The sequence below is a fragment of the Crassostrea angulata genome, chromosome 4 (assembly GCF_025612915.1).
Source record: "Crassostrea angulata isolate pt1a10 chromosome 4, ASM2561291v2, whole genome shotgun sequence".
In the NCBI taxonomy this organism is placed as follows: domain Eukaryota; kingdom Metazoa; phylum Mollusca; class Bivalvia; order Ostreida; family Ostreidae; genus Magallana; species Magallana angulata.
Window position 1 is genome coordinate 8,780,583 of NC_069114.1, and position 24,686 is coordinate 8,805,268.

The 24,686-nt window shown below is 33.5% G+C and overlaps 3 protein-coding genes across 3 annotated transcripts; 1 reads left to right on the top strand and 2 right to left on the bottom strand.

Moving 5' to 3' along the window:
- Positions 1-160: 160 nt before the first annotated feature.
- LOC128180087 (uncharacterized) lies at positions 161-14,689 on the bottom strand. The gene is made up of 13 exons (XM_052847919.1): positions 14,584-14,689; positions 12,767-12,980; positions 12,002-12,092; positions 10,736-11,710; positions 10,376-10,491; positions 5,316-5,403; positions 5,015-5,100; positions 4,100-4,162; positions 3,525-3,616; positions 3,334-3,407; positions 2,568-2,799; positions 1,775-1,877; positions 161-1,372 (listed from the first exon to the last, which is right to left on the bottom strand). The coding sequence occupies exons 2-13, from the start codon at positions 12,964-12,966 to the stop codon at positions 1,168-1,170; spliced, it is 2,325 nt and encodes a 774-aa protein (XP_052703879.1). The 5' UTR covers positions 12,967-12,980; positions 14,584-14,689; the 3' UTR covers positions 161-1,167.
- A 167-nt stretch (positions 14,690-14,856) lies between these two features.
- Positions 14,857-18,792, top strand: LOC128180088 (C-factor-like). Its single transcript, XM_052847920.1, has 4 exons — positions 14,857-15,002; positions 16,179-16,533; positions 17,802-17,979; positions 18,486-18,792. The coding sequence occupies exons 2-4, from the start codon at positions 16,201-16,203 to the stop codon at positions 18,764-18,766; spliced, it is 792 nt and encodes a 263-aa protein (XP_052703880.1). The 5' UTR covers positions 14,857-15,002; positions 16,179-16,200; the 3' UTR covers positions 18,767-18,792.
- A 298-nt stretch (positions 18,793-19,090) lies between these two features.
- Positions 19,091-24,487, bottom strand: LOC128180089 (26S proteasome non-ATPase regulatory subunit 4-like). The gene is made up of 11 exons (XM_052847922.1): positions 24,338-24,487; positions 23,589-23,729; positions 23,328-23,442; positions 22,866-22,952; positions 22,320-22,388; positions 22,151-22,212; positions 21,648-21,801; positions 21,286-21,397; positions 20,444-20,593; positions 19,885-19,958; positions 19,091-19,417 (listed from the first exon to the last, which is right to left on the bottom strand). Exons 1-11 carry the CDS (start codon positions 24,361-24,363, stop codon positions 19,256-19,258), a joined length of 1,152 nt encoding a protein of 383 aa, XP_052703882.1. The 5' UTR covers positions 24,364-24,487; the 3' UTR covers positions 19,091-19,255.
- Between the last annotated feature and the right edge of the window lie 199 nt (positions 24,488-24,686).

Consider the following 24,686-nt stretch of genomic DNA (forward strand, 5'->3'; position numbering starts at 1 on the left):
TAAGGTCTTTATTTGCATATTATAAATGTTATCATTTTCAAGTCATCTTCGGTCCTGTTATAAACAATTATATAGTAAAATATGAAGCGATGGCATATTCTTACGTGTTACAGAAATTAAATGCCAGCAGATTTAACAGAAAGAAAAAACAACACATCAATCACTAATTGGTAACATACTTGTATTCAATATGCTTTCAACAAGTTTATAACATTACATTATGGAGACATAGTTTACATTTAATCATGATCGGTATTCTCATAATCAATGCGAGCTAAAAAGTAAAATGCACATAAATTACAGATGACACCAGATAGCTTTTATTTTAGTGCAATTATATTGGGGTCTAGTTTTACATAAACAATGTTATGTACACGCACTGTAACACTGGATGGTTGCCCAAACTTTGCTAAAAATCTGTCTAAAAGAAAAAAGGATTCAACTATAACGAAAACAGAAATAATATTCTTGATTTTTTTTTAATGTTTAAAACTAATGAATTAAAAATAACTAAAACAATGTAGAACATGTATCCAATATATTAAACCTACCTTTATCTGTGTGTTAGAGAATGACTAATATTTGCAACTTTGGTTACAAAAGTTTTTATTTCAAACCACTGCATGAAGTTAAAAAAACGAAGCCCAAGTTGATGAAAAAGTTGTTGCAGGAATCCACTCTCATATCAGAATATGTTGGTCATAATTGCATTTGTTAAGTCTGAACCATCAGTATATATTTTTCACTATCAAATCCATCAGGGAGAGAGCGACACCTAAGAATTTACAATACTCTATCTCCTTAACCTCAAAAATACATTTTTTTTTAAAAAGAAAACATGTACATTAAAATAAATCTATTAAGAGCTGCCATATGAGATTTTACAACTGAATAGATTGTAGGTGGGAAAAATCAGTCAACTGCTGCTAAAAATTGAGAAATCTGATGAAAAAGTGTGTAGATACATCATCACAAAGAATAGCAACTTCAGATTAGGTGTTTAGATCAAAAAGAACATCGGGTCATTAATTTTAATAAAGGCCTAATCAGAAAAGTATAAACACTATCTTCATGAAATACATGTATATAATTATGAACATCTGATCTTGAGGTATAAATACATGTATATAATTATGAACATCTGATCTTGAGGTATAAATACATTGGTCATGAGGTAAAGAAGTCGGACGAGGAGATGAGATCACAAGCACTCGTGTGCTCCAGCATGTCCTTGGCAACGTTCCTGAACTCTCTCAGCAGACCCTGGTCCTTCTTGGTGTTACGTTTGTACCGCTTGGCCCTGATCAGCTTGTCCGCCAGGTAATGCAGCCAGAACACATTGGTCTGGGCATGGAACGCTTCCCAGTTGTTTCTGAAGAAGACATGAAAAATTCATATAAATAGGTATTGAAAATTTAAATTTCAGGTATCCCTTATTGCATGAAAATTTTTTGAGTACAGATTGGCATGTTGTATGCTTGCAGACAAAACTTTTGATAAAAAAAAAAAATTCCAATAATTTCACGTTTTGAAATTTTTTTAATGAATTAAAATCATGAAAAGAAAAAAAAATGGAAATGCTAAACATATAAAAAAAAAATTCACCAAATAAAATTTACCAAAATCTCTATGAAAATTCAACTAAAACAATTTGAACCTATCTAAATCAATTTTTTTTTTCACTATTTCAATAAAAGTTTTAGATGTCAATGACAGCAGTAATTTTTTAAATCTTAGGTTCTTAAACATCTATTGTTGAGCTGTTTCGACTTACTTGTTGAGCTCCTTCATTTTGCGATACATGTCAAACTGGTAGTCCCCCGTCCCTTCAAACAGACTGTCGTCTGTGGAGAGGTCTGTGAAAACAGTACAGCCATCTACACATGAAAAAAAAACAACACAAAAGAATTATACATATACATGTATGTCACATGTTTGCATCAATATGCCTTGAATATCACTCATGTAATTATTACACACTGCAATGATGTTACAAAGGCTTTTACGCTTTACTATTGAAATGATGTTTTATTATTGAAATGATGTTTTATTATTGAAATGATGTTTTATTATTGAAATGATGTTTTAATCTTATGCATCAAAGACAGCATAAATTGGATTATAGAAAAGTGGTGTAAACATGTAAATAAAAAGAATTTCCCATGATTTGTGATGGTATATGATTTTTATACAGCTCAAATGTTTTTCTATCCTATCCTATAACTAGAAAGCTATTAACAACCTGTTGGATTAAAGTCATATTAAAGTCATATACCCTCACAAATCACGAATGATTTCATATATTTTCAATAAACATGTAGATACAGCTGGTCTTAAATCAATTCAATATCTTGTAGATGTTACTATCCAAATGACATTGAATGATTTTAATAGAAATGAATGTGACTAGATAAAGTAAATTTACTGTATAGGGTAACATACAACTATGATTAAACAATTCGGTACTAAGCACCAAATGAAAATATCAATTTGAACAGATTCCATTAGATACATTTCATATAATTATCCTTTTATCATCCCTGATCCTTCAGGTAAAATGAACATACCTTTAACGAGCCGAGACAGAGTAAAGTCTATGATGCTGACATGAACTCCGTGAGACTCCACCTGAAACGTCTGGCCCATCACCACATACTCGTGGAATTTGAGCTCCGTTTTCTTGACCAGTACGTTCCCCCAGTGAAGATCTCGGTGCTCGAACTGTAAGGCTTCCTCCGCTACCGCCAGTGAAAATGTCACTTGTTCGAAAACACTCTTGGCCTCAAAAATATTATTGAACTGTAAAAAAAATGAAAGGCATGATTTTTGTTATTTGGATTTCAGTTTCATGAAGTGTAATTATATAGATACTTTGACTTATGAAACCACACGAAGCATTTTTTAAAACCAAACAAAAATTTAAAGAGTGTATTAAAAAGCAACCATCAATTTTCAGTCCTTTTGTGATAAATGCATATGCATACAAAACTTGTAATATTTTAACAATGTCAAATTCTAAATTACATGTACTTCTACTGTATAAAGGGGAATATTCGCCCCTTTTTACTTTCACTGCTTTTGCCCTCGTTGTCAATTGGCGAATTCACGACTGGGCGAATTCAGCATCTCAAATTTACTTTCTTTAAACACAACTGTGTATGGGTGAATTCAAGACGGAATTAAACTGTTTGCAAGTGTAGAAGGGCAAAAATTACATGGGGCGAAAATAACCCTGTTTACAATATCTAAATGTTTGCATGACCAAATTCAAATATTCATAACAGTTAACAATTTTAAATTCTAAACTGGAGGTTTGAGTACTATCTTATTCACCTGGGCAGACTCCAAGTCTTTCCCTCCGTCTGCGAACTCAAACATGATGAAGAGCTGGTCATCGGAAAACATGTCTGAAATCAAGACACAGCACTTTGTCAACTGAATTCTTTAAACCAGAGGTACTACATGTGTATTCATTTTAGAACATCGTTGTTCATGCTTTTTCCCCGAAAACTCATTGAGTGTACCTGGGTTATCATTTTCAGACCCTTTCTCTTCATGAAATGCGTTCCACTCATTCAGAAGTTTGGAGGGGTACCTTCCCTTCACACAGGAAACTCTGCAAAACAAAGGCCCAGGTAAAATAAAATCTTGTTTGATTCAAACTCAAGCTAAATCAATTTTTTTCTGCTAAGTAAGGGTATATGGAGATTTTGATGTGATTGCACTAAATGTGATTTTTTTATTTTTAGTTTTTTGGAGAGGGGGATATAATTTTGAACTTGCAACTACAAATGACGTAAATTTGTGTCTACTCAAGATAAATGTTGTTACGTACTACATGTTTGTCCACGGATTTCGAGAACCACACTATGGTGATCCATAAATTCACACTCTTTGTAATTAAAACAGGAAAACCATTAAGGATAATCATGGGTCATAAATTTTTAGTTCACCTATTGTTCATAGTTCGCTCAGGTACTTTTTTATTGATTAATACGGAATGAGTACATTGGTAGCAGGTAAAAAAAAAAAACATTAAAAACAGCAATGAAAAAATGACCAGATTAAAAATGTCAGGAACAAGTATGAGCCTGGTTACCTTTGAACTTCACAAAAATTCTGAGTGTAGCACTGTTCATTTTCCCTCAACAAACTCAATTCCCTGAAAAAAGGAAAACTAATTACATAATGTAAAGGCTAAAGATAACACAGGTCTATTCTTATAAGCAGCTTTCGTCTCTGGACATATGTACCACATGTTGATAGGTTCATATAAATATTTTTTTTTAATTTTCTTTTAAAAGAAAATAGTGAATATTTAATTAAATCAATACTATACTCTGGTTTTTTTTGCTTCCACCACTTTTTGCTTGATATTTCGATAGTCTAACATGTAAATACCTTTGTGCTCAAACTACTTTCATCCACTAGTATAAAAAATGTCCCGATTTTCTGTTTTGAAATGCCCCCTACACAGTTACAGGTTTCAATACACAACCCAAAGGGAATTTTGCATTGCACAGCCATGAAATAGCCCGGATGATAATGTTGAAAAATTGTGCAAGGTATTCCAAGTGAGTTCTTAATGGTGAAGAGCTGTAAACATTTCCCATTATAAATCTCTGTAAAAAAATTGTTTTCATTCCTGTGAACTTTTATGAGTGAAAAATGATAATGTGTCAATAAAGATATCTTGGAAATTTTCCCTTCTATTAATTTCAACTGTATTTCTTTCACATAGATGTGTATTTTAATTGAAAACCATCAAAAAGTGATGGAAGCAATAACTTTGGACAGACTATAGTTTACATTAAGAATTTTTTAGCAATGAATAACATACTTGAGTTATCTTTAGAAGTTTGGTTTTTTTTATTTTCCATATTTGAAAATTCCTGTTTTAAATATAAATATGGCAATGGTGATATTTCAATATATTCAAATATCAGGACAAAGCCTTAAAATACTAGATGGTAATTTAAGAGAGAGAGAGAGAGAGAGAGAGAGTTAAACGTACACTGAGATGACAATCTCTGGTAATATTTCCTCAAATGACTTTTGCTTCTCATCGTTTACTTCAAAGTCGCCTTCTACTGGAATTATCTACAACAGGACTAAATCTAAACAGGGCACACAGAATTTGATAGCAATGCACAACAATGATTACATAGATAATTTATTGTTTGTTCACATTTCAAATACAATGTACTGGTATATATATATATATCTTTCCTGCACAACATGTTTAAATGTTATGGTATGGAGATACATGTATATAAGTATATAATACATGCACTTGTGTACAACAAAATATTTACCTTGAGAGCTACAGAGTTCTTTCCCCTTTTAGTCCGGAACACTTCTCCATACACACCCTCTCCAACCTTTTTACATTGTTTCATCATACTAAAAAAGAGAACTCTTCCTCTTAGCAAGATTTTTTAAAAAGAACCCAACTATCTCTGATCTTATTCCTTACCTCACAGAACATAACTCATAAAAAAAAGAGAAAATATATTTAGCTTGTTTAACATTCTAATTAGATTGTGCCTCTAGCAGATTCAAAATTTATCTTTATCTAAAAAGAAAAAAAAAAAATTTTTAAGAGGTTTATACACCTATGGCATTAGCTGCAATAATGTAGCCCTCTCCCGATTTTTTTTTTTGGGGGGGGGAGAGGGCTACAACTCCATAGGATCTCCGTAATGGTGCAAGTGCGGGAGTGATTCACTCCCGCAACGATTTCGTCTCAAATCGTACATAAATGACAATAACATTTGCATTTCTTACCTGAACTCAAACATCGTAAATGTCTATGGCATAAATTAATCCAAAAATATCAAGTAAAGTCCATATATCGTTTATTTTCGTGTATGTCAACAACGATAGTTAAATTTGTCCGCCATGTTTACTGACCTTGACCGGTTTTATTTTGGGACAGCCAATGAGAATTCAGGAGCGGATCTTGAACTGAATATAGGAATTCCCCTATTTTAAACATAATTAACGCGGTAAATATGAATTTTCCATTATATACCATTTCCTTAAATGATGTTTTAGTGATATAACCAGGTAAGAACGATTATTTACACTGACATTCACGTTATCAAGCCCATCAAAACTCCAAGCGTACATCCCATAGGGACTGTATAATGACCTGATATGTATAATGTCCTGATGACCTGATGGCGTGTATTTTGTAAAATACTGATTTGTGCAATGATATAAGAACAATATTTTTACATATTTATACATATAATACTATTTTCTCTCAGAAAAACACAAGAAATAATTTATAACTTCTTTCAAATAAATTTTTCAGAGCATATAATTTTTTCAGTGGTATAATGTCCTGATTTTTTGTATAATGACCTGATGACCTGATGGCATTTATTTTGTAAAATACTGATTTGTACAATGAAATAAGAACAACATTTTTATTTCGTTGTATAGATCATACTGTTTCCTACAAAAAAACACAAAAGATATTTTGAAAATTCCTTTAAATTATTTTTTATTGAGCAGTTAAAAAAAACAAGGGTTATAATGACCTGATTTTTAATTGGTAATGACCTGGTGACCTGATAAATTTCAACAGTTTACCAAACACCATTTTTCAGCTTTATATCTGAAAAATTGTGTAAAAGATGGATCTTTATAAACTTTTGAATAATAATTTTGTAGGATAAACTCTTTATTAATCAAGATCTGTTCATGTTTCTTTGATCATATAAATGAAATTAGGGACAATATTAAAGTTATTCGGGATAAACCCACATATTGCTATCTAAAATATATTTTTTTATGTTCTTTATTTTGTTATGATATTTTTTTTTAATATATATAAATGTTTCAATATATTATTTGTTCTGGTATTATATGTGTCAGATTATATATGATGCGTATAGTGTTTGACAGATTGTACCCCTCTGTATATATTCAGTAGCCTCTATAGATGTATGGTTTACTGGGGTGTTATTCACACTTTTTTACCACAAGAACCATAATTGGGTTCCTTTGTTTTGATAGCAATTAACAGTTTACACTGCATGTACACTGTCCTCTCCTTGTTACGTACATACCTTATTTTTTTATGTTTACATTGCCATACAGTGTATAATAAACATTATAACAATTGTGTTACAAAAACAGAAATTATTGTGTATTAAAGTAGAAGTTGAATAAGAATTAAAATAATGCAAAATTAATACGATTACATATAATTCATCTAGTACTGGTAAATCAGTTTCCACACTTTTGGATGAGGAATGTATGAATTCCTCAGAATATTTTTACAAACTAAGATTTATCATCTCAAAGTATTACATGTGAGTGTATATGAATTATATTTTTTTAAACCAACAATAAAAGATTGATTCCCTCCATTAAAGATCAAGGTATTTACCGATATTTCTTATTGACAATGTGTGTATTTTTCAGTTTTACATATAAATTTTTCTAAGTTTAGTAACTTACAGAGAAAACATATACAATGTATTTAGGCTTACATTTCAATCTAAAATCAAAAAGATATACTATACTGACTTTAATTTTGAATATATATAGCCTATAATACCTACGTTCAACTTACCCCCCCCCCCCCCCCAAAAAAAAAAAGGAAAATGAGGAGTAGACAAATCACATTTCATATAATCTTCACACTCATTTAATTCTATATCAAGAAAATGTGGTATTTCAGTATTTTCAAAAATGTATAAACACTGAAACCCAAACAAAATTCAGCTGTTTCAGAGAGAGAGAGAGAGAGAGAGAGAGAGAGAGAGAGAGAGAGAGAGAGAGAGAGAGAGAGAGAACAGTCTTAATAACCAAGAATTAAAAAAAAAATCTTAATAACATTATTTGTATGTATCATTGAAATGTTTTCTTCGTTCTTAAATTGTCAGAATTATAGGATCCGGTTCATTATCTACTTGATCAGGTCAATCAGGCCATTCTGGAATCAGGACATTATACCCCGTGTTTTAGATCAAAGTGATTTTTGGAAAAAGTATCCATTTATATTTGTTCAAACTTCAGAATTTTCATTTACATGATCATATCAAACGATGTCAATATAAATAATGAGGCCTAAAGCTTAAAATTTAAAGCTATGGCCTTTTAAAAATCATCAGGTCATCAGGTCATTATACAAAAAAATCAGGACATTATACCCCTAAAAAAATTATTTGCTCTATAAAAATAATTTGAAAGAAGTTATAATTTATTTTTTGTGTTTTTCTGAGAGAAAATAGTATGATCTATACAATAAGGTAAAAAATATTGTTCTTATTTCACTGTTCAAATCAATATTTTACAAAATACACGCCATCAGGTCATCAGGACATTATACATATCAGGTCATTATACAGTTCCCATCCCATAAAATCACGCGAGAACTGTCATGGCTGCTAAAAAAGACGACTGGTAAACATGCTTATGTGTTTTATCTGGTTTTGATTTATATACGGTTAATTTGTTCAGCCTGAATTAAAAAATCATTTTATCTAAAGGAAGTCAAATATAAAATCGATCTTTTCAGACCGGAGTCAGCCGCATTAAAAAATTAATTTTGCACCATTACGGAGATCCTGTGGAATTGTAGCCCTCTCCAGTAAACTTCAGATATAAAAAATCGGAGAGGGCTACATTATTGCAGCTACTATGGCATATACATATAATAAAAGAAAATTATAGGACAAAGAGATATTGTTTCAGAGTTCAATTTTATAATATTGTGAACCAACTTTTATTTGCGTGTAAGAAATTAGCTGCAATAATGTAGCCCTCTCCCGATTTTTTTTTTTGGGGGGGGGGAGAGGTAAATATGAATTTTCCATTATATACCATTTCCTTAAATGATGTTTTAGTGATATAACCAGGTAAGAACGATTATTTACACTGACATTCACGTTATCAAGCCCATCAAAACTCCAAGCGTACATCCCATAAAATCACGCGAGAACTGTCATGGCTGCTAAAAAAGACGACTGGTAAACATGCTTATGTGTTTTATCTGGTTTTGATTTATATACGGTTAATTTGTTCAGCCTGAATTAAAAAATCATTTTATCTAAAGGAAGTCAAATATAAAATCGATCTTTTCAGACCGGAGTCAGCCGCATTAAAAAATTAATTTTGCACCATTACGGAGATCCTGTGGAATTGTAGCCCTCTCCAGTAAACTTCAGATATAAAAAATCGGAGAGGGCTACATTATTGCAGCTACTATGGCATATACATATAATAAAAGAAAATTATAGGACAAAGAGATATTGTTTCAGAGTTCAATTTTATAATATTGTGAACCAACTTTTATTTGCGTGTAAGAAATTAGCTGCAATAATGTAGCCCTCTCCCGATTTTTTTTTTTTGGGGGGGGGAGAGGTAAATATGAATTTTCCATTATATACCATTTCCTTAAATGATGTTTTAGTGATATAACCAGGTAAGAACGATTATTTACACTGACATTCACGTTATCAAGCCCATCAAAACTCCAAGCGTACATCCCATAAAATCACGCGAGAACTGTCATGGCTGCTAAAAAAGACGACTGGTAAACATGCTTATGTGTTTTATCTGGTTTTGATTTATATACGGTTAATTTGTTCAGCCTGAATTAAAAAATCATTTTATCTAAAGGAAGTCAAATATAAAATCGATCTTTTCAGACCGGAGTCAGCCGCATTAAAAAATTAATTTTGCACCATTACGGAGATCCTGTGGAATTGTAGCCCTCTCCAGTAAACTTCAGATATAAAAAATCGGAGAGGGCTACATTATTGCAGCTACTATGGCATATACATATAATAAAAGAAAATTATAGGACAAAGAGATATTGTTTCAGAGTTCAATTTTATAATATTGTGAACCAACTTTTATTTGCGTGTAAGAAATTAGCTGCAATAATGTAGCCCTCTCCCGATTTTTTTTTTTTGGGGGGGGAGAGCCTCTCCAGTAAACTTCAGATATAAAAAATCGGAGAGGGCTACATTATTGCAGCTAGTAAGAAATATTCATGAGGTTTGCTAGAGCCTAGTTGTCTAGAATATATTTTTCTTAGAGCCAGGCTTCAATTTATATCATTAGTATTCTATTCAAAATAATCGACATTGTGATTGTGAAAATAAATTGACGAGAATGAGTTTATTTCCTGTTAATCAAGAAATATAGTCATCACAAATAGAAGTTGGTTAACAGTACATGACCTGGCCCCGTGGCCATAAAACTTAGACAAGCTCACTTTTGATTTCAGTTTCACTTTTACAAAAGGAATGGTGAAAATGAGAGACCGAGATCAAAAGTGAGCTCGTCTAAGTTTTTTGGCCCAAGGGCCTGGAAATCTTCCCTCTCCTTTTTGCACTTTACATGTTCTTACCTGCTATTGATACAGGAGTGGAAGGTTTCTATATCCTCCTGTTGGCAGACCTCTAAAATCTTGGAGCGGGGCGATGGAGGGGGAAGCGATTTCTTTCTCTGAGGAGTCAGGACATCCTGAAACATACAGGTAGAAAAAATGAAATGATTTTGTTGAACTCCAATCAAACCGTAATTATTAACTTGACCTTTGGCTGTCAATGAATTTTAGAGTATTTCTTAACTTGATTGCTTATTTCAAAATAATTTTCAAATGGTAAGCTTCAAAACTATGAAAATAATTAAAATAGGATTTGACAAACTACAAACTTTCATCTTTTGAAAGATAAAACCATTATTTTAAGCTCAAGTTTATACTTACAAAGTGAGATCTATTGAGCAAGCTTTTGCTGAGTGAGACATTAGGGGTTTCCTTCGAGGCCAAGGAAGAATGAGCTGAATAGAAGTTCTCATTTTCTGGACTCGCCAACATATACTTGGTCATACTCCTCTCACCCTCTCCCCCCTCATTTTCTTCTTCATCTTCATTTTCCTCATCTTCATCTTCTTCAAAAATTTCACTTAAATCATCATCACCTCTTACTTCACTTTCCTCATCTTCTTCAGTATCACTTTCATCCTCCTCCTCCTCAGAATCTAACACATCAAGTTTTGATTCGGCAGTCACACAATTGATCGAAGAGCCATTCTCATCAAAAGTACTGAACAAACTTTCCGAGTGGTCCATATTAGACGGCTTGGAGGACCTCCGAGACACATGCATGGAAAGGAAACTCTGTCTTAATTTTTCCAACTGAACAATGCAAGGTATAACAGGGCTAGATAAACTTTCGTCCTTTGGTGTCTTAAACACTGATTTACTTTTATTGTTAACATCAGAAGCATTAGATGCTCTTGTTAAACATTCATTGGCGTAGGAGCTTTGCTCCAAATGAACGGAAGGAGAAGGCGGAACGTCGTCCTCTACATGATCGATTACTGACAAATTATTTATATCATTAGCAGAACAAGTCCTCTTAGCACAAGGAGTACTGGTTTCAATCTTATTCTGACTGCGTAAATTGCGTGGAGAATAAACGCTGTCATTTTTAATCTGGGCCGGGGACCCCGAGATTACGAGGCTGTAATCGTCAAATTCACTAAAGTTTGTAATGGAGGATAATGAATCAGATTTTTGACTAGGTAGGTGGATGCTTGAGTTTGGAATCCGTTTCCGCTTTCCCCCGTACTTTGGTTTGCCTACTTCCTCTTGTTCGGCGTAGTTCCTGTCCCGTAAGGCTCTCCTGGGGCGACTGGTTTGGAACAAACTGTCACTTCCTGTGCTGGAGCAACTCTCCTAAAGGTAAAAAAAAAATCTTCCTCTCAAAGAATATCAATAATGTTATAAAAAAATAAAAGAATACTTATGGTACATTTAAGGAGGAATATACTAAGTTCTTATCATGTTTACACTTATGTTAAATATGTACGGTAGTTAAAAAATTCCAGCAGTATCAAGCCAAATCTTTTTATACAGGAAAAATAAAGATCATATTCTGGTAGCATTGGAGAATTATTTACGACCAAGGATTTAAATTCTAAGAATCTTTATCAATCACTGACAAAACTTTGTGTTGTTTTTTCTTACCCCATCAGATCCAAGTCTTTTCTGTTGTAGTCTTTTGTTTGTCACACGTCCAATGTTTTCTTTGTTCTTACCTCTGGAAGGTTTCTTTGAGCTATAATGTATCATTCCAATAAAAAGTTGAAACTTTACAACCTGATTTATTCTCTTTAGTCTTATTTCATACATGTATTAATAATAAATATTTTTTATTTGTTATTTTTATCATTTATAGAGGCTTCAAGCTTTCAATTTCCGGTATAATTTCTATGAATAATTTGATTACAATACAATGTACATAATAATGTGAGGTACATGTATTACAACATGTACAATATCAAAAATCCTGTATAACAACTTCTTAAAAATACATGTAATAATCTACAATACATGTAACAATAAAACATTTTCACTGCCTCTCTGAAAATCTGAGGGATCTAGCTTTTTTGGTGATCATTTTTGAAAGATAATACAATGTAATGTATATTAAAGTCTGTGTATTTATGAATTCAAAATCACACACACACTAACACACTGACATTAATAACAACATGTGTGGAATCAGACATTTTTCCATTGAGTCTGATGGGGGGGTTTGGGGTTAGTCAAAAGGATAATTTTCTAAGGGGAAGGGGTGTCAGATCCCCTCCCCACTAATTGATCTAAAATAGTAAAATACATGGTCTGATATTAATCTAAAATACACTGAGACTTTATCAAATAAAAACAAAGCAAATAGTCAGGAAGACTAGAACTCAATCAAACAAATTCTTTGACTGTTTCCGGAACCTTCGAGTAGTTATTGGTCCTCCAAACAGGCTGTCGTTTGTTGAGTTTTGGGTGGAGGAGTCCAGGCTGCTGCTACTACTGCTGAACAAACCGCCCCCAGTGTCAGTCTTTTTCTCATCATCAGAGCTCCAAATATCCGCAGTTATCACCCTTTGTCTGTGACGGCCATAGGTCTTGATGGTGTTCTTGGCTCGGCCCATCTTTTCTTTATTATCTAAGCAAATATTAAGATGATAGTTTATTCAATGGAGAGTGATCGAGTCCAAGACTGTGTACACACAGCATGTAGAGGTTACTAACTCTTTATGAAATTATACCAAGTACACAATTAATCTTATCATAGGCACTCCCCAGATAATTTTGTAAATGACAAACGATAATTATTTATATGTGTCCACCCTCTATACTATAAAATCAAATTTTATAGTATAGAGGGTAGATATATATAGATATCGTTCATCATTTATAAAATTGGAGTCGAGTGAAGTCGTACCCAAACCGACTTGTACCCAAACAGACTAATAATCCATTGGTACAGTGGTAAACAATAATACTTGGGTTGTAAATGTAAAAGATAATCTGTTAAGGTTAGGTTTTAACATAATTGCAATAATTTAGAAATTGTCATCTCCTATAAGTTTGCCAAAGAGGTCCCTATATCAACATCTGTGATTGTAATGGCATACGTAGATATACACAGAGGCATTTTAACAGGTCCAGTACAGTCACTAGATTTAGCTACGTAGCTTGATTTACCTAAATAGCTTTATTTACCTACCTGAAGTAGGTTTATTTAGCTACCTTTATGCAATTTCGCATTTTTTGTAAAACAGACAACAAGTCGCGAGGAACTGTCAATCTATATTTGTACTGTGTAGTTTTATAAAAGCAATCTAGAGCAAAAATAGTTAAATCATCGCTGCACTTGAGCAGTTTTATTTAAAACATGCATTTCTATTGTTTGATTAACTGTATGACATTGCCTGTGCGATGAGGCATGGACAAGTGTGATTACTTCATATTGTCCTGAATTATTACCAATCAATCATCATGTTAACCAGAACTGTTCTTCTTTGTTGTTCCATTTAGAAAATAGCTGTTTGGTAACACATAAACAGTTATACATAGCCCCAAAACTTTTAAAACTTCGACTGCATTTGCGCAAAAAGAGCAACAGTTTTAAGAGTGATTTTTTTATGAATTGTTTTCAGATCAGTTCAAAGTTGAAAATTACTGCTGCACCTTAGTGCGACTTTTAGTACTATTGCCCATGTAAGACAAAAGTATGGTTGAGTAACTAATTAAACCTACTTCAGGTAGGTAGATAAAGCTATGTAGGTAAATCAAGCTACATAGCTAATTCTAGTGATTGTACTGGACCTGTTTAACCTTCTTGATTCTGTAAAATATATGTAAGAGACCAGAATGGTTAAAATGCCCGCCCCTGTATTGCCATGGTTCTATGTTCACGTTCACAGTTACATCGTGTGAAAAGTAATGAGTGACTATGTATTGACTTTAGAAAATAAACCTCAGGAGGGACTCTAAAGATATCGGGGCTTAGTTTCAACTGTACTATTAATTATGCCCGATGGCGAAAACATCAAATGGCTGTATTCTCTTTTGAGAAGTGGATATATACTATGCCTTTCCACAAAGAGATGGCAACTTGAACTTCTGCCTGCAGCAAAACAAACTCTTATCTTCACAATTATCACGATGAATCGAATTACTCAATAAATACACATAATTTTCCAACAGTTTTTATGTATCACTTTACTTAAATTTAAAAAACACAAATTGGAATACAATTTTACCTTAATCACATTTCACGAGACATCATTTGTAGTAAAAGTTAGTCTAGTGTTTACATTCAAATCAAAAATGGCGGTGCAGTCTGTAACAATCAATTTGATTGGTCAAAGGAAAAAATTCCAAAATTAAAACGTTCTTGAAATAGAAGATATATTTCCGGACTTAAAACCATAGCATTTAGGCTATTTTAAAATTTATAAGGGGAGAGTTTTGATATGTGATAAATCAAATAAATGTCATTTTGGTAATCAATCTGGTGAACGAAATTAATAACTAGATACTATACCAAAACTACCACAAACGATTTGGTTTTTCTTTTACACATATTTCGTTACATAAACAAGGTTTGGAGTGATTTATTTATCTTGCATATTACTTATTCAAGTTTCAACTCTAGAGGAGAGAAATTCTGTGAACATGTGTAAGTACTCAAAATCTTTTTTTGAATGTTTAAATCAAGTAAATAACAGGAAACCCATTATCTGCAAAATAGAATTATCTTTCCTTGTTTTGTTTTTTTCGGGGAGCGGATCATGATACATGTGATTGGAGTGGTACATACATGTAATTACCTTTTCTGACGATAATCGATGCTCAAATACACAAATCTCTGAAATAAAAAAATGCTAACGGGCGAAAATAACCAAGCTTGGTCTGTTTCTTGCTTTACGGATCATTAAAAAAAAATCATTTATGTAATTTAATAAAACTTTAAAAAAAAACATATCTTTAAAACCTTTTCCTTATTGTATCTTGGGTACTTGGACAATGTATATGGGTTTTTTTAATAACAAAAGGACGCAATATAATCAAATACAATGATTTGTCCCTGGACTTTTATAATTCTTATCAACACCACCTGCCCCTGATTAATATTGTAACTTCACTAAAATTGATTCAGTCGTTCCACTTTTTGTATATGAGTGGTTTTTCTACGGCGAACAGAGAAAAGGTTAACAAAAATTGCATTTAAAAAGACTGAAAAAATCGAACACGTATCGTTATTGCATAGGCGTCGGGGCCCTTTTACAAGAGAGGGGACTTGTAAAGTTAAATACATAACCAGGCGGATGACCAGAGCCTTTTTTTTTGGGGGGGGGGGGGGGGGGGGTTGTCAGGTTTTTTGCTAAGTCTAGCCAACTAGCAACTTTGCCCAAATATTAATATATAATCAGCCTCACGTCTGAGAACTGAGAAATGACCTCACATTTATGAAATCGAGTTTAATTATTTAGGTGGACCGCATGCTCCTAACGTGAAGACATCGTTGTATTAAAATAAGCTTTAGCTATGCAAAATATTTTAATAGACCAGGTTACATTTAATTTTTGAATCTATGTTTTAACACAAAATACAATGTAAAATACATTTCATAATTTTTTTTTTAATTTATTGATGCATAAAATTTTTCGACAACAAATAGTCTATAGGTACTACATGTAGTTTTGCCTTTCTTGTGCTTATTTATTGTTGTTTTGGTTTATAATTAAAACTTTGATTGAAAACTTCTCAGATGGAAAAAAATGATTTCACACCCCCACCCCACCACCAAAATAAAAAAAACCTTATAAATGATCATGATAAATATTAATTGTAGGCATATGACGTAAAAAAGAGAAATGACTGCAATGAGTGGAATCGCTTTAATACAGGGAGCCAGTAGAGGGATAGGACTTCAGTTTTGTAAAACCCTGTTGCAGCGCAACCCCGCAACAACCGTCATAGCAACATGTCGCAATCCGAACTCAGCCCAAGACCTCGTGCAACTGAAAGACAGCAACCCCGCCAATCTACACATTTGTAAACTAGACGTCACAAAAGAGGAGGAGATTGTAGGCGTGTCTAAGTTTGTGACTGACAGCTTCGGGAGATTGGATCTGCTTATTAACTGTGCAGGGATGCTGCACCCCAGCGGCAAAGGGGAGACAAGTCTGCGTAGTGTTGATGAACAGGTAAATGTATATAGTATTATATGGTAAAGAGTTTTACATCATTTACATGGACATTTATACAGAAAATTCGCCGTAGTTGTTATTGCCAATTGATTGCCACAATTGTTGATTCATTTTATTTTATTTTTTCGGGGGGGGGGGGGGGGGGGGTTGGTCAAGATTTTCGACGCTATTTTGACTAAGTATGATTGCCTTTATTTTTGGGAGTTGATTTTAATCAACTCTCCTATGCAGTTACTCAGACAAACCGAAAGTGAAACAGTGTTTGGACCTCAGCACAAATCATCGCTGCTGACAAGACTTAGTTCTTGAAAATAATTGATAAATTCGAAGTAATGTATGCTAAAGCATTGTTTTTCATGGAAACTTATTTATAAATACCTTGAAAATAGTCAGATTTTAAATGGTACGAACAATTTAGATATTTTTTGTAGTTGTATGTATTCTACGCCAGAGTTCAATATAGTCTCGTTCAACTCGACGCTCGGCTGTCTTCTTAAATCTCCGACAAGCAGCTAGAGAGTCTCTCTTGCTTGTCGGAGATTTACGGTGTCAGCCGAGCGTTTGGTTGAACGAGACTAGAGTTCAATATTGCTTGTATCCATACAATTTTCGAGAAATATTTCTATTACTGATATATAGTTTGATTGAATTAATTTAATCTTTAAATATTATTTAACATGATTCATATGGGGGTTTCTCGACATTCTTGTCGAAAAAGTCCAAAAATTCATATTATAAAAATGTGCGTAATTCAAATACAAATTAGAAACTACATGTTCTTGTCATGCAAAATAACATATCATTGATTTTAAAATAAATAAACATCGACAAAATCAACTCCCGTCAGTTCTTCAGTACTTTGATTTAATATTGAATTCATCAATTGATTTTGTTTTACATATATTTTGTACTTGAATGCTTTATATCATTTACATGTACATTTCTAGATCAAGATCGCTTGAAACATCTGCTGTTAAATGTTTTCATTCAACTCGATCTGGACGTTGTCAGTCTACTTTTCTGGGATGTTGCATATATCATATGGCGAAAATTAGTGGGAAAGGGGGGGGGGGGGGTTAGTGACTGTTTTTATCGTTATACACAGAAGCATACACCTCTTGTCGCTGGAAACAAATAAAACAAAAATTATACTATACCTGATAAAGACAAACAAGTACATGTACTCCAACACGGAATTAGCAGACATAGTACATGTATATATGGCGTATTGCTTGGTACACCTATATTGGTCTTTATGATTTTAGGGTCTGCTGTCCACTATACATACGAATGCTGTTGGTCCACTGGTGATGGCCAAGATGCTGAGCCCACTGCTACTGAATGGGCAGGGACAGTTCGGGGCCACGCCCTCTGACTCTGGATCCGCCCACTGTGGAATCATTGCCAACATGTCAGCAAAAGTCGGATCCATCACAGATAACGGTATATACCAGCACTAGTTTTTTGGGTTTTTTTTTCTGGCAATGTTTTGTTTAGCCTGTAGAATATCTGGACGGATTATCTTAGCCAGAGCGATAATTATCATTGGCAAGAATAACTACATGTATAACTGTATATTTTTACTTACAGGTAGCTGATTATTCATGCTGTACATTTGTTGCAATTATTAACTTTGCTCACCTGTCAATTGTAATTTCAATTGTCATCTTGGAAGATGGTAACTCTTGAGTTAGGCCTTAATGTGAACACTTGGACCAATCTCAGAGTTTCTACTGTTAATCAAGTTGGCCTTGTATATTGTATTTGTATTATGTATTTTACTATATGGTGAAGTTTTATTACAGAAACAAATGCCGGTGCTATTATACGCAAGCTAGGATCAAAGCCATCTAAACATTTCATTTTATACACTGAAATCGTTTAATTGTACCATAATTACCCTCAGATTTACAAATATCTAAAAAAAAAATTTGATTTTTTTTGGTTAGGCCTAGGAGGATGGTACAGCTACCGAATGTCCAAAGCAGCACTCAACATGGCCACCAAGAACCTCAGTATAGAACTGGGTCGCGGCCGGAGGAAAGTGATCTGTGTGTCGCTACATCCGGGGACTGTCGACACAGATTTATCCCGCCCTTATCACAAGAACGTACCCAACTTATTCACCACGGAATACTCAGTCAACTCTCTACTACAAGTCATTGAGTCTTTGACAGTGGAGGATTCTGGGAAATTTTTCACTTACGACAGGACCGAGTTGCCATTTTAACTTAGCAACGAATAATTGTGCACGTGTTCTATGAATTACCATGTAATCTCAGGTGAATAAGTGTATTTTGGATGTCTTTTGTATTTAACTTTGTTTGAATGTGGAATAAAATGTAAAACTTTGAAATCGGTTCCTCTTCACTATGAACATGCAGGCATGTCTTAACTTGCCTGGAGAGAGAGAGAGAGATTGATTTACATGTACACTGTACATGTTGTATACAGGCTTAAAATGTTCAGGTAACTATAGCCATGCCAATTCCAAAATTTTCAGCAAAATCAACATTTAACTGAGTATAAGTAATAAGTAATTAAATCCCAAGGGTTTTCACTTTCATATTTTAATGACAAATTTGTAAACATTAAGATGACACCTTCTATGAATCCTAAATTTAAACGTCTGTCCATTTCTCATTCTCACAAACATGAAATACACAAAAATGTAACGTTCCGTTTTGATACATATATATATATACAAGCTCTGTGCCCTCTACTTCCCGTCCTTTTTATCATCCTTTTTGCTGCCGTCTTTGGTCATGGAGCTGACGGCACTCTGAATGGCCTCGTCCTGGGGGTCCACTCCGGGGAGGTTCTCTAACACCTGCTGCAGGAAGGCGGGGTCGTTCATCACGTCCGAGTAATCCTCATCTCCCTGTCACAAAATAAAAAGGGGAAGTCAAGTCTTACCTCAAATATATTATAATCATCATGAGAGTAAATAAACTCAGTTGTTATTTAAGATACATGTATAGATAATAAATACTCTGAGATAACTGCTATAACAGTACTGTTACCCTGAGCTATCTCCCAATAAATAAAGTTTATATGTAGCCAGAACAAACATGGCCACAAGAACCTTGACATTGATAAGTATGACAAGTTTAAAATTTTTCTAAAGACAATCCATGTCAATACAAACTGACGCAACTTTATAAAATTAAATAAAACAAAAACAATCTTTTGTGTCATAGGCAGATCTGCATTTAATTAAAATTTTATTCATTGAGAGGTCATTGATCAATGCCGCAGTATTTGACCTCATGGGGCGGTGCCATATAGAGAAATGAGACATTAAATTTTTTGTAGCCTTATCAATTTAACAGAGTTGTCTTTCCTTACCTTTTTATCATCCGAGGGTTTTCCTTCGTCATCAACGTCCATAGGTGCTGGGGTGTTTTCCGTTGAAGGAGCAGCTAAAAGAAAATATAGTTCATATCAAATTTAGCATCTTTGCAAATTTTAAAGATATATTGTAGATTCCTTATTTTACACAAGTATTTAATATCGCATTTCAACCGTTGTGCATCAAATCTTGAGAATATAAAATGGCAAAAGTCAAAATTTTTATCATTGTTTCATTTAGTTTACATCTCTCTAAAAAATAAAAACAATATTCTTAAAATTCAGGAGATGTGTTTCCATGATTTTATGCACATTTAAATAGGAATTTACACTATCACTCTTTTCATTTATATCAACGGGGTTTTTTTTGAAAATTAATTGAAATAAATCAAATTAAAATTATATGTTTCCCTTTTTAAACTGGCAGTAAAATTCAAACTAACCAATGCCAATGGGAACTTAACTTTCTTTTTTAGGAAAGAGGTGGAGGAGTGGACTTCAATATTAATAGTTCACAGGTGAGTGGATTTTTTTTTATGATAACCAGAAGTGTTACCAGAATTGGCCAGGGACATCTGCATGGCATAGGCTATCTGCTCTTCCTCACTCATCGACCCGAAGTCCGGAACACTTGGAGTGGGCTGGTCCGCGGAGTCTGGATTCATGGACATGGCCAGGGCCTGCTCCAACATGGCAGAGTCGTTTCCTACAGTATCAAAACTTGTCCATTAGAAATGTAATGTCACATGTACCACAGTTAAGAAGAAGTGACAATTTAAAGTATCGGTATATGAAGAAGGAGAAACAATCTGCCCATGCAGCAGCTGCTTTGGAATGTGGTTCCTTTAATGAGCAAAAATTTCTAACAGGAAAGTTCTTAATTATTGAATTTCATCAAAAAATCTTCTCTGCTTTGTTTATTACAATTTAATACATTATCAAAAATAAATAAAATTCTTCAGATTCTCATGTAGCGATCTAAGTACCGGTAATCACATGAAGGATCTTATTTTAATCAGAATGCCAAATGATGAAGTATATCAATTAAATGATATAGAGTGTACATACTACATGTATTGTAAAAACATTCAAAGTTTCATCTTTCCATCAGAAGTCTATCATTGTTACAGGTGGATGCCAATATGAGTACATATACAAGTGACAAGTGTACCTAATGATTTACTTGAACTTCTTGTCTAAGTGACCTCAGCTATAATGATCACTTCGCACAGAATTGACAGAAATAAACATTTGACACAGAAATAAGCATTTGACACAGAAATAAGCATTTGACACAGAAATAAGCATTTGACACAGAAATATTTAAAGCATTTGGCACAGAAATAAGCAGTGGACACAGAAATAAACATTTGGTACAATAATGAATTGTACGAGTACCTCCAGCTGATTCGGCCGGCTGTGTTCCTGTTTCCGTGGGGGCCCCAGGGTTCGTCTTCTTAGCTTCGTCCTCCTGTCTGGCTCTTTGTTCCTCCATTGACACACGCAGAGCCTACAGAAATCAATCAGATCTTGGCACATTAACATCTCTGTACATTTAACATAAATAGCATGCAAACAAATTTGTAATTTAAAGGCAATTTTACAAACAATGTACATGACTGTATAAACCATCTTTCTACAGCCTACAGTAGGAATTTTTTCTTATAAATTACCATTGAAGATTTTGTCTTCAAATATTTATATCTTGATTTTTTTAACAAATTTCTTTCACTTTTTAAATTAATTTTTATAAACTTTACCAGAGCCAGTTCTGGATCTTCATTTGGATCCACTCCGAATTCGAATCCGACTGCAGAGAGTCCTGCTCCAGATCCATCCTCCCCCACTAGGATCGGGGAATTCATCAGGGCCTCGGACAGCATTGGTCCAGGGGGAACCGTCACTAGATGGCAGCTGTAACAGTATCCCAAAGAGTTAGCAAAGGATTCAACAATCAGGAACAGAGGAAAAGTATGCTGTAAAGTATACTAAATGCTATATGTCTAATGCTATGAATAACATTACTTTTGCAGTGCTCCTTATATATGTAATAGCAAATGTCTACTTACAATCTGCCATCAGTACAATAATAAGATCAATATTTCTGACATGTCTTAGTTAAGTTAGGGCGGCAAGTCATTCTCAAAATATTTGAAAGACACATAGTTAAATGTACAAATATCTTACATGAAACAAAATGATACAGAGTACATACTCTGTGAGTCAGCATACTCAGATTTGTTTTTCTATCAACTATATGTACCTGTTTCCATCTTTTCCATTGATGGTGTTGATAAAGGTAGTCAACTTATCTGTGTTTATTTGCTGAAATAAACAGACAAATCCTTCGTATATTTCATTCACAGTTCATTTTCATATTTCCTTTAAAATCTCAATAAAAAGTATTTTTATCTGACAGTGTTTATAAGTACCTCTTCACCAAAGTTTATGATATCAATGTTGACTTTCTCTTTCTTTAGTTTCTTTGCCATCTTGACCATCTGAAAATGTACAAACCATTTAGATTGCAAATCATTTTCAGCAAACAAACTTCTCACTTGGCATGTAAATTTTAAAACCCTTGAGTTTGGTCTTCAGTCTCAAGTTAATAATTTTGTGGTCCAAGACCCAACTTGAAGGTCTTTTATATTAAGATTTTTTAAAAACAAATCACTTGCAAGACACCAATATCTTGAAAGAACAAAATAAAAGCTCTAAAGATTAAATACTTCATGACAGGAGTTTTTCCTTCTATGTTTTTATGAAATATTACTGAAAGTGTGAGACCAAACTGTTTGTCATTAGAGACCTGGATAATTTACCTTCTTCTCGTCGTCCTCTATGGGACTCCCTACAAACACCACAATAACTTACCTCCTTCTTGGTGTCCTCTATGGGACTCCCTACATACTCCACAATAACTTACCTCCTTCTCGTCGTCCTCTATGGGACTCCCTACATACACCACAATAACTTACCTCCTTCTCGTCGTCCTCTATGGGACTCCCTACAAACACCACGATCCTCATCTTGTGGTTTCTGCCCTGTCTGTGTTTCAGGGCCAGCTAGAGGGGCAAAAGAAGAAGGAGACACAAATTAATATGAAAATTTATACAGTTGCTCTAAGATTTTCTTTTAAATCTTTTTTAATGGAACATGGACCATTCCATGGCTTCAAATAAAGATATTCAAGACTTCACAAGAGCCCTGATGTTAATCAATATTTGACAAGTTTTATTATAAATCATGATATCAACTTTCCAAGTGTTACATTTCTACAGATTTTTCAATTAATTCAAAATTAATGCTATTTTCTCTCTCAAAGACTACTTCAATATCAACTTTGGATGGGAAAAAAAGTGAAGCATGAACAGGTACCAGATGGTACATGGATGTCTGAAAGACAGAATGAATGACTGAATGAAAAAATGTAGACATACATGAGCCACTTTGACTGCGGTGTTGAACTTGATGTTTCCTTTGGGCTGTACTTGATGCAGTTTACTCAGCAATCGACCCACATCAGATGTCAAGGTAACCAACACATCAACAGTGCTGTGAAAAATAAAAAATTGTGAAAACTTGAGAAATCATAAGCTACAATCTTTAAAAAAAAAAAAAAAACCATTTTTTGAACTACATATATAATTATGTTGATATTTATTGATAACAGAGAATTTAATGAATTAATGGTTATTTACCTTCCCATAGCAATTAGACCAACATTATTCTCTGGGTTGGAGCGTGTTTTGGAATGACACACGAGGTTGACAGCATCTTGTTGTGCTTGAAACCGAGTTGGGATGAAGTCCCCATTTCTCATATAATCGCTGCTGTCAACACTGAACGAAAAAGTTTTATTTTAAACAATTCTGGTTTATTATTTCGCGGTATACAAATATTATATAGAACCTTTTTTTCTTTGTCAGGATTACTAATCAAGCTACCCAGTTATAGCAAACGCTAGAACTGTAAAAGGCTTAACCGAACACATTGTTCCACTCTTAAGAAAAAGTCTTCTTGGCCCTCTAAATTATTACTTAAGGAGGGTGTGCAGTCATTGCAAACATTTGAGGATCAAAATGTAAACATGCTCTCTTACAGAGGAAATTCGATCCAAATAACTATTGTTAAAGAAGCAAATCAAATTAAAAGCATATAACTATATATCTAAATCGCCAAAAAATCAGATGCAGTTTTTTCCTTCAAAAAGACATTATGAATTTGTACTATATGGACTAAGATACAACCATAATAGTATGTTATTATACATTCTCAAATTAGCTTACTCACGATACCGATATATTCTTTCTTGAGTTTTTCAGACAACATAAACTTTAATGGCATAGTAAACTGTTCACATCTGATGTAGAAGTTTTTCAAAAATAAAGTATACTTTCTAAAAATGCGGTAAGACTTCATGTGGGAGGAATAAAGGCACAAAACTTACCAGACAACAGTGCTTTCGAGAACCATTTTTGCCAGTTACGTTCATAAAGTGAGTATACATACGTATGCGGATATAATTGGAAATGAAAAAAATTGGATCACTTGGGAATCAAATTCTAAGTAGAGAATAAATAAAAATTAATTGCAGTAAGATGTATATGTTTGCATGGTTTGTTTAGATACTTATATATACTTATATATTCATTTGAAACATATATATCTTCAAAGATACAACTGGTTACAAAAACAAGTTTTGAAATTATCCCTAAACACTCTTTGTTCGGACAGCGAACCAGTACAAAAATGATTTTGCTTATATCCTTACCAAATACATAATAATGACAGCCATT

What these genes read in the sequence shown, in the direction of transcription:
- LOC128180087 (XM_052847919.1), bottom strand. Translation starts at nt 12,966, where the DNA reads ATGGGCCGAGCCAAGAACACCATCAAGACCTATGGCCGTCACAGACAA. An exon ending in AAAGACTTGGATCTGATGGG is followed by an intron (nt 11,711 to 12,001) that starts GTAAGAAAAAAC and finishes TTTTACCTTTAG; the next exon opens with GAGAGTTGCTCCAGCACAGG. An exon ending in CCAGAGATTGTCATCTCAGT is followed by an intron (nt 4,163 to 5,014) that starts GTACGTTTAACT and finishes TCCTTTTTTCAG; the next exon opens with GGAATTGAGTTTGTTGAGGG.
- LOC128180088 (XM_052847920.1), top strand. Translation starts at nt 16,201, where the DNA reads ATGACTGCAATGAGTGGAATCGCTTTAATACAGGGAGCCAGTAGAGGG. An exon ending in TGCGTAGTGTTGATGAACAG is followed by an intron (nt 16,534 to 17,801) that starts GTAAATGTATAT and finishes TTATGATTTTAG; the next exon opens with GGTCTGCTGTCCACTATACA. An exon ending in CGGATCCATCACAGATAACG is followed by an intron (nt 17,980 to 18,485) that starts GTATATACCAGC and finishes TTTTTTGGTTAG; the next exon opens with GCCTAGGAGGATGGTACAGC.
- LOC128180089 (XM_052847922.1), bottom strand. Translation starts at nt 24,363, where the DNA reads ATGGTTCTCGAAAGCACTGTTGTCTG. An exon ending in AAGATCCAGAACTGGCTCTG is followed by an intron (nt 21,398 to 21,647) that starts GTAAAGTTTATA and finishes TGATTTCTGTAG; the next exon opens with GCTCTGCGTGTGTCAATGGA. An exon ending in AACCCTCGGATGATAAAAAG is followed by an intron (nt 19,418 to 19,884) that starts GTAAGGAAAGAC and finishes ATTTTGTGACAG; the next exon opens with GGAGATGAGGATTACTCGGA.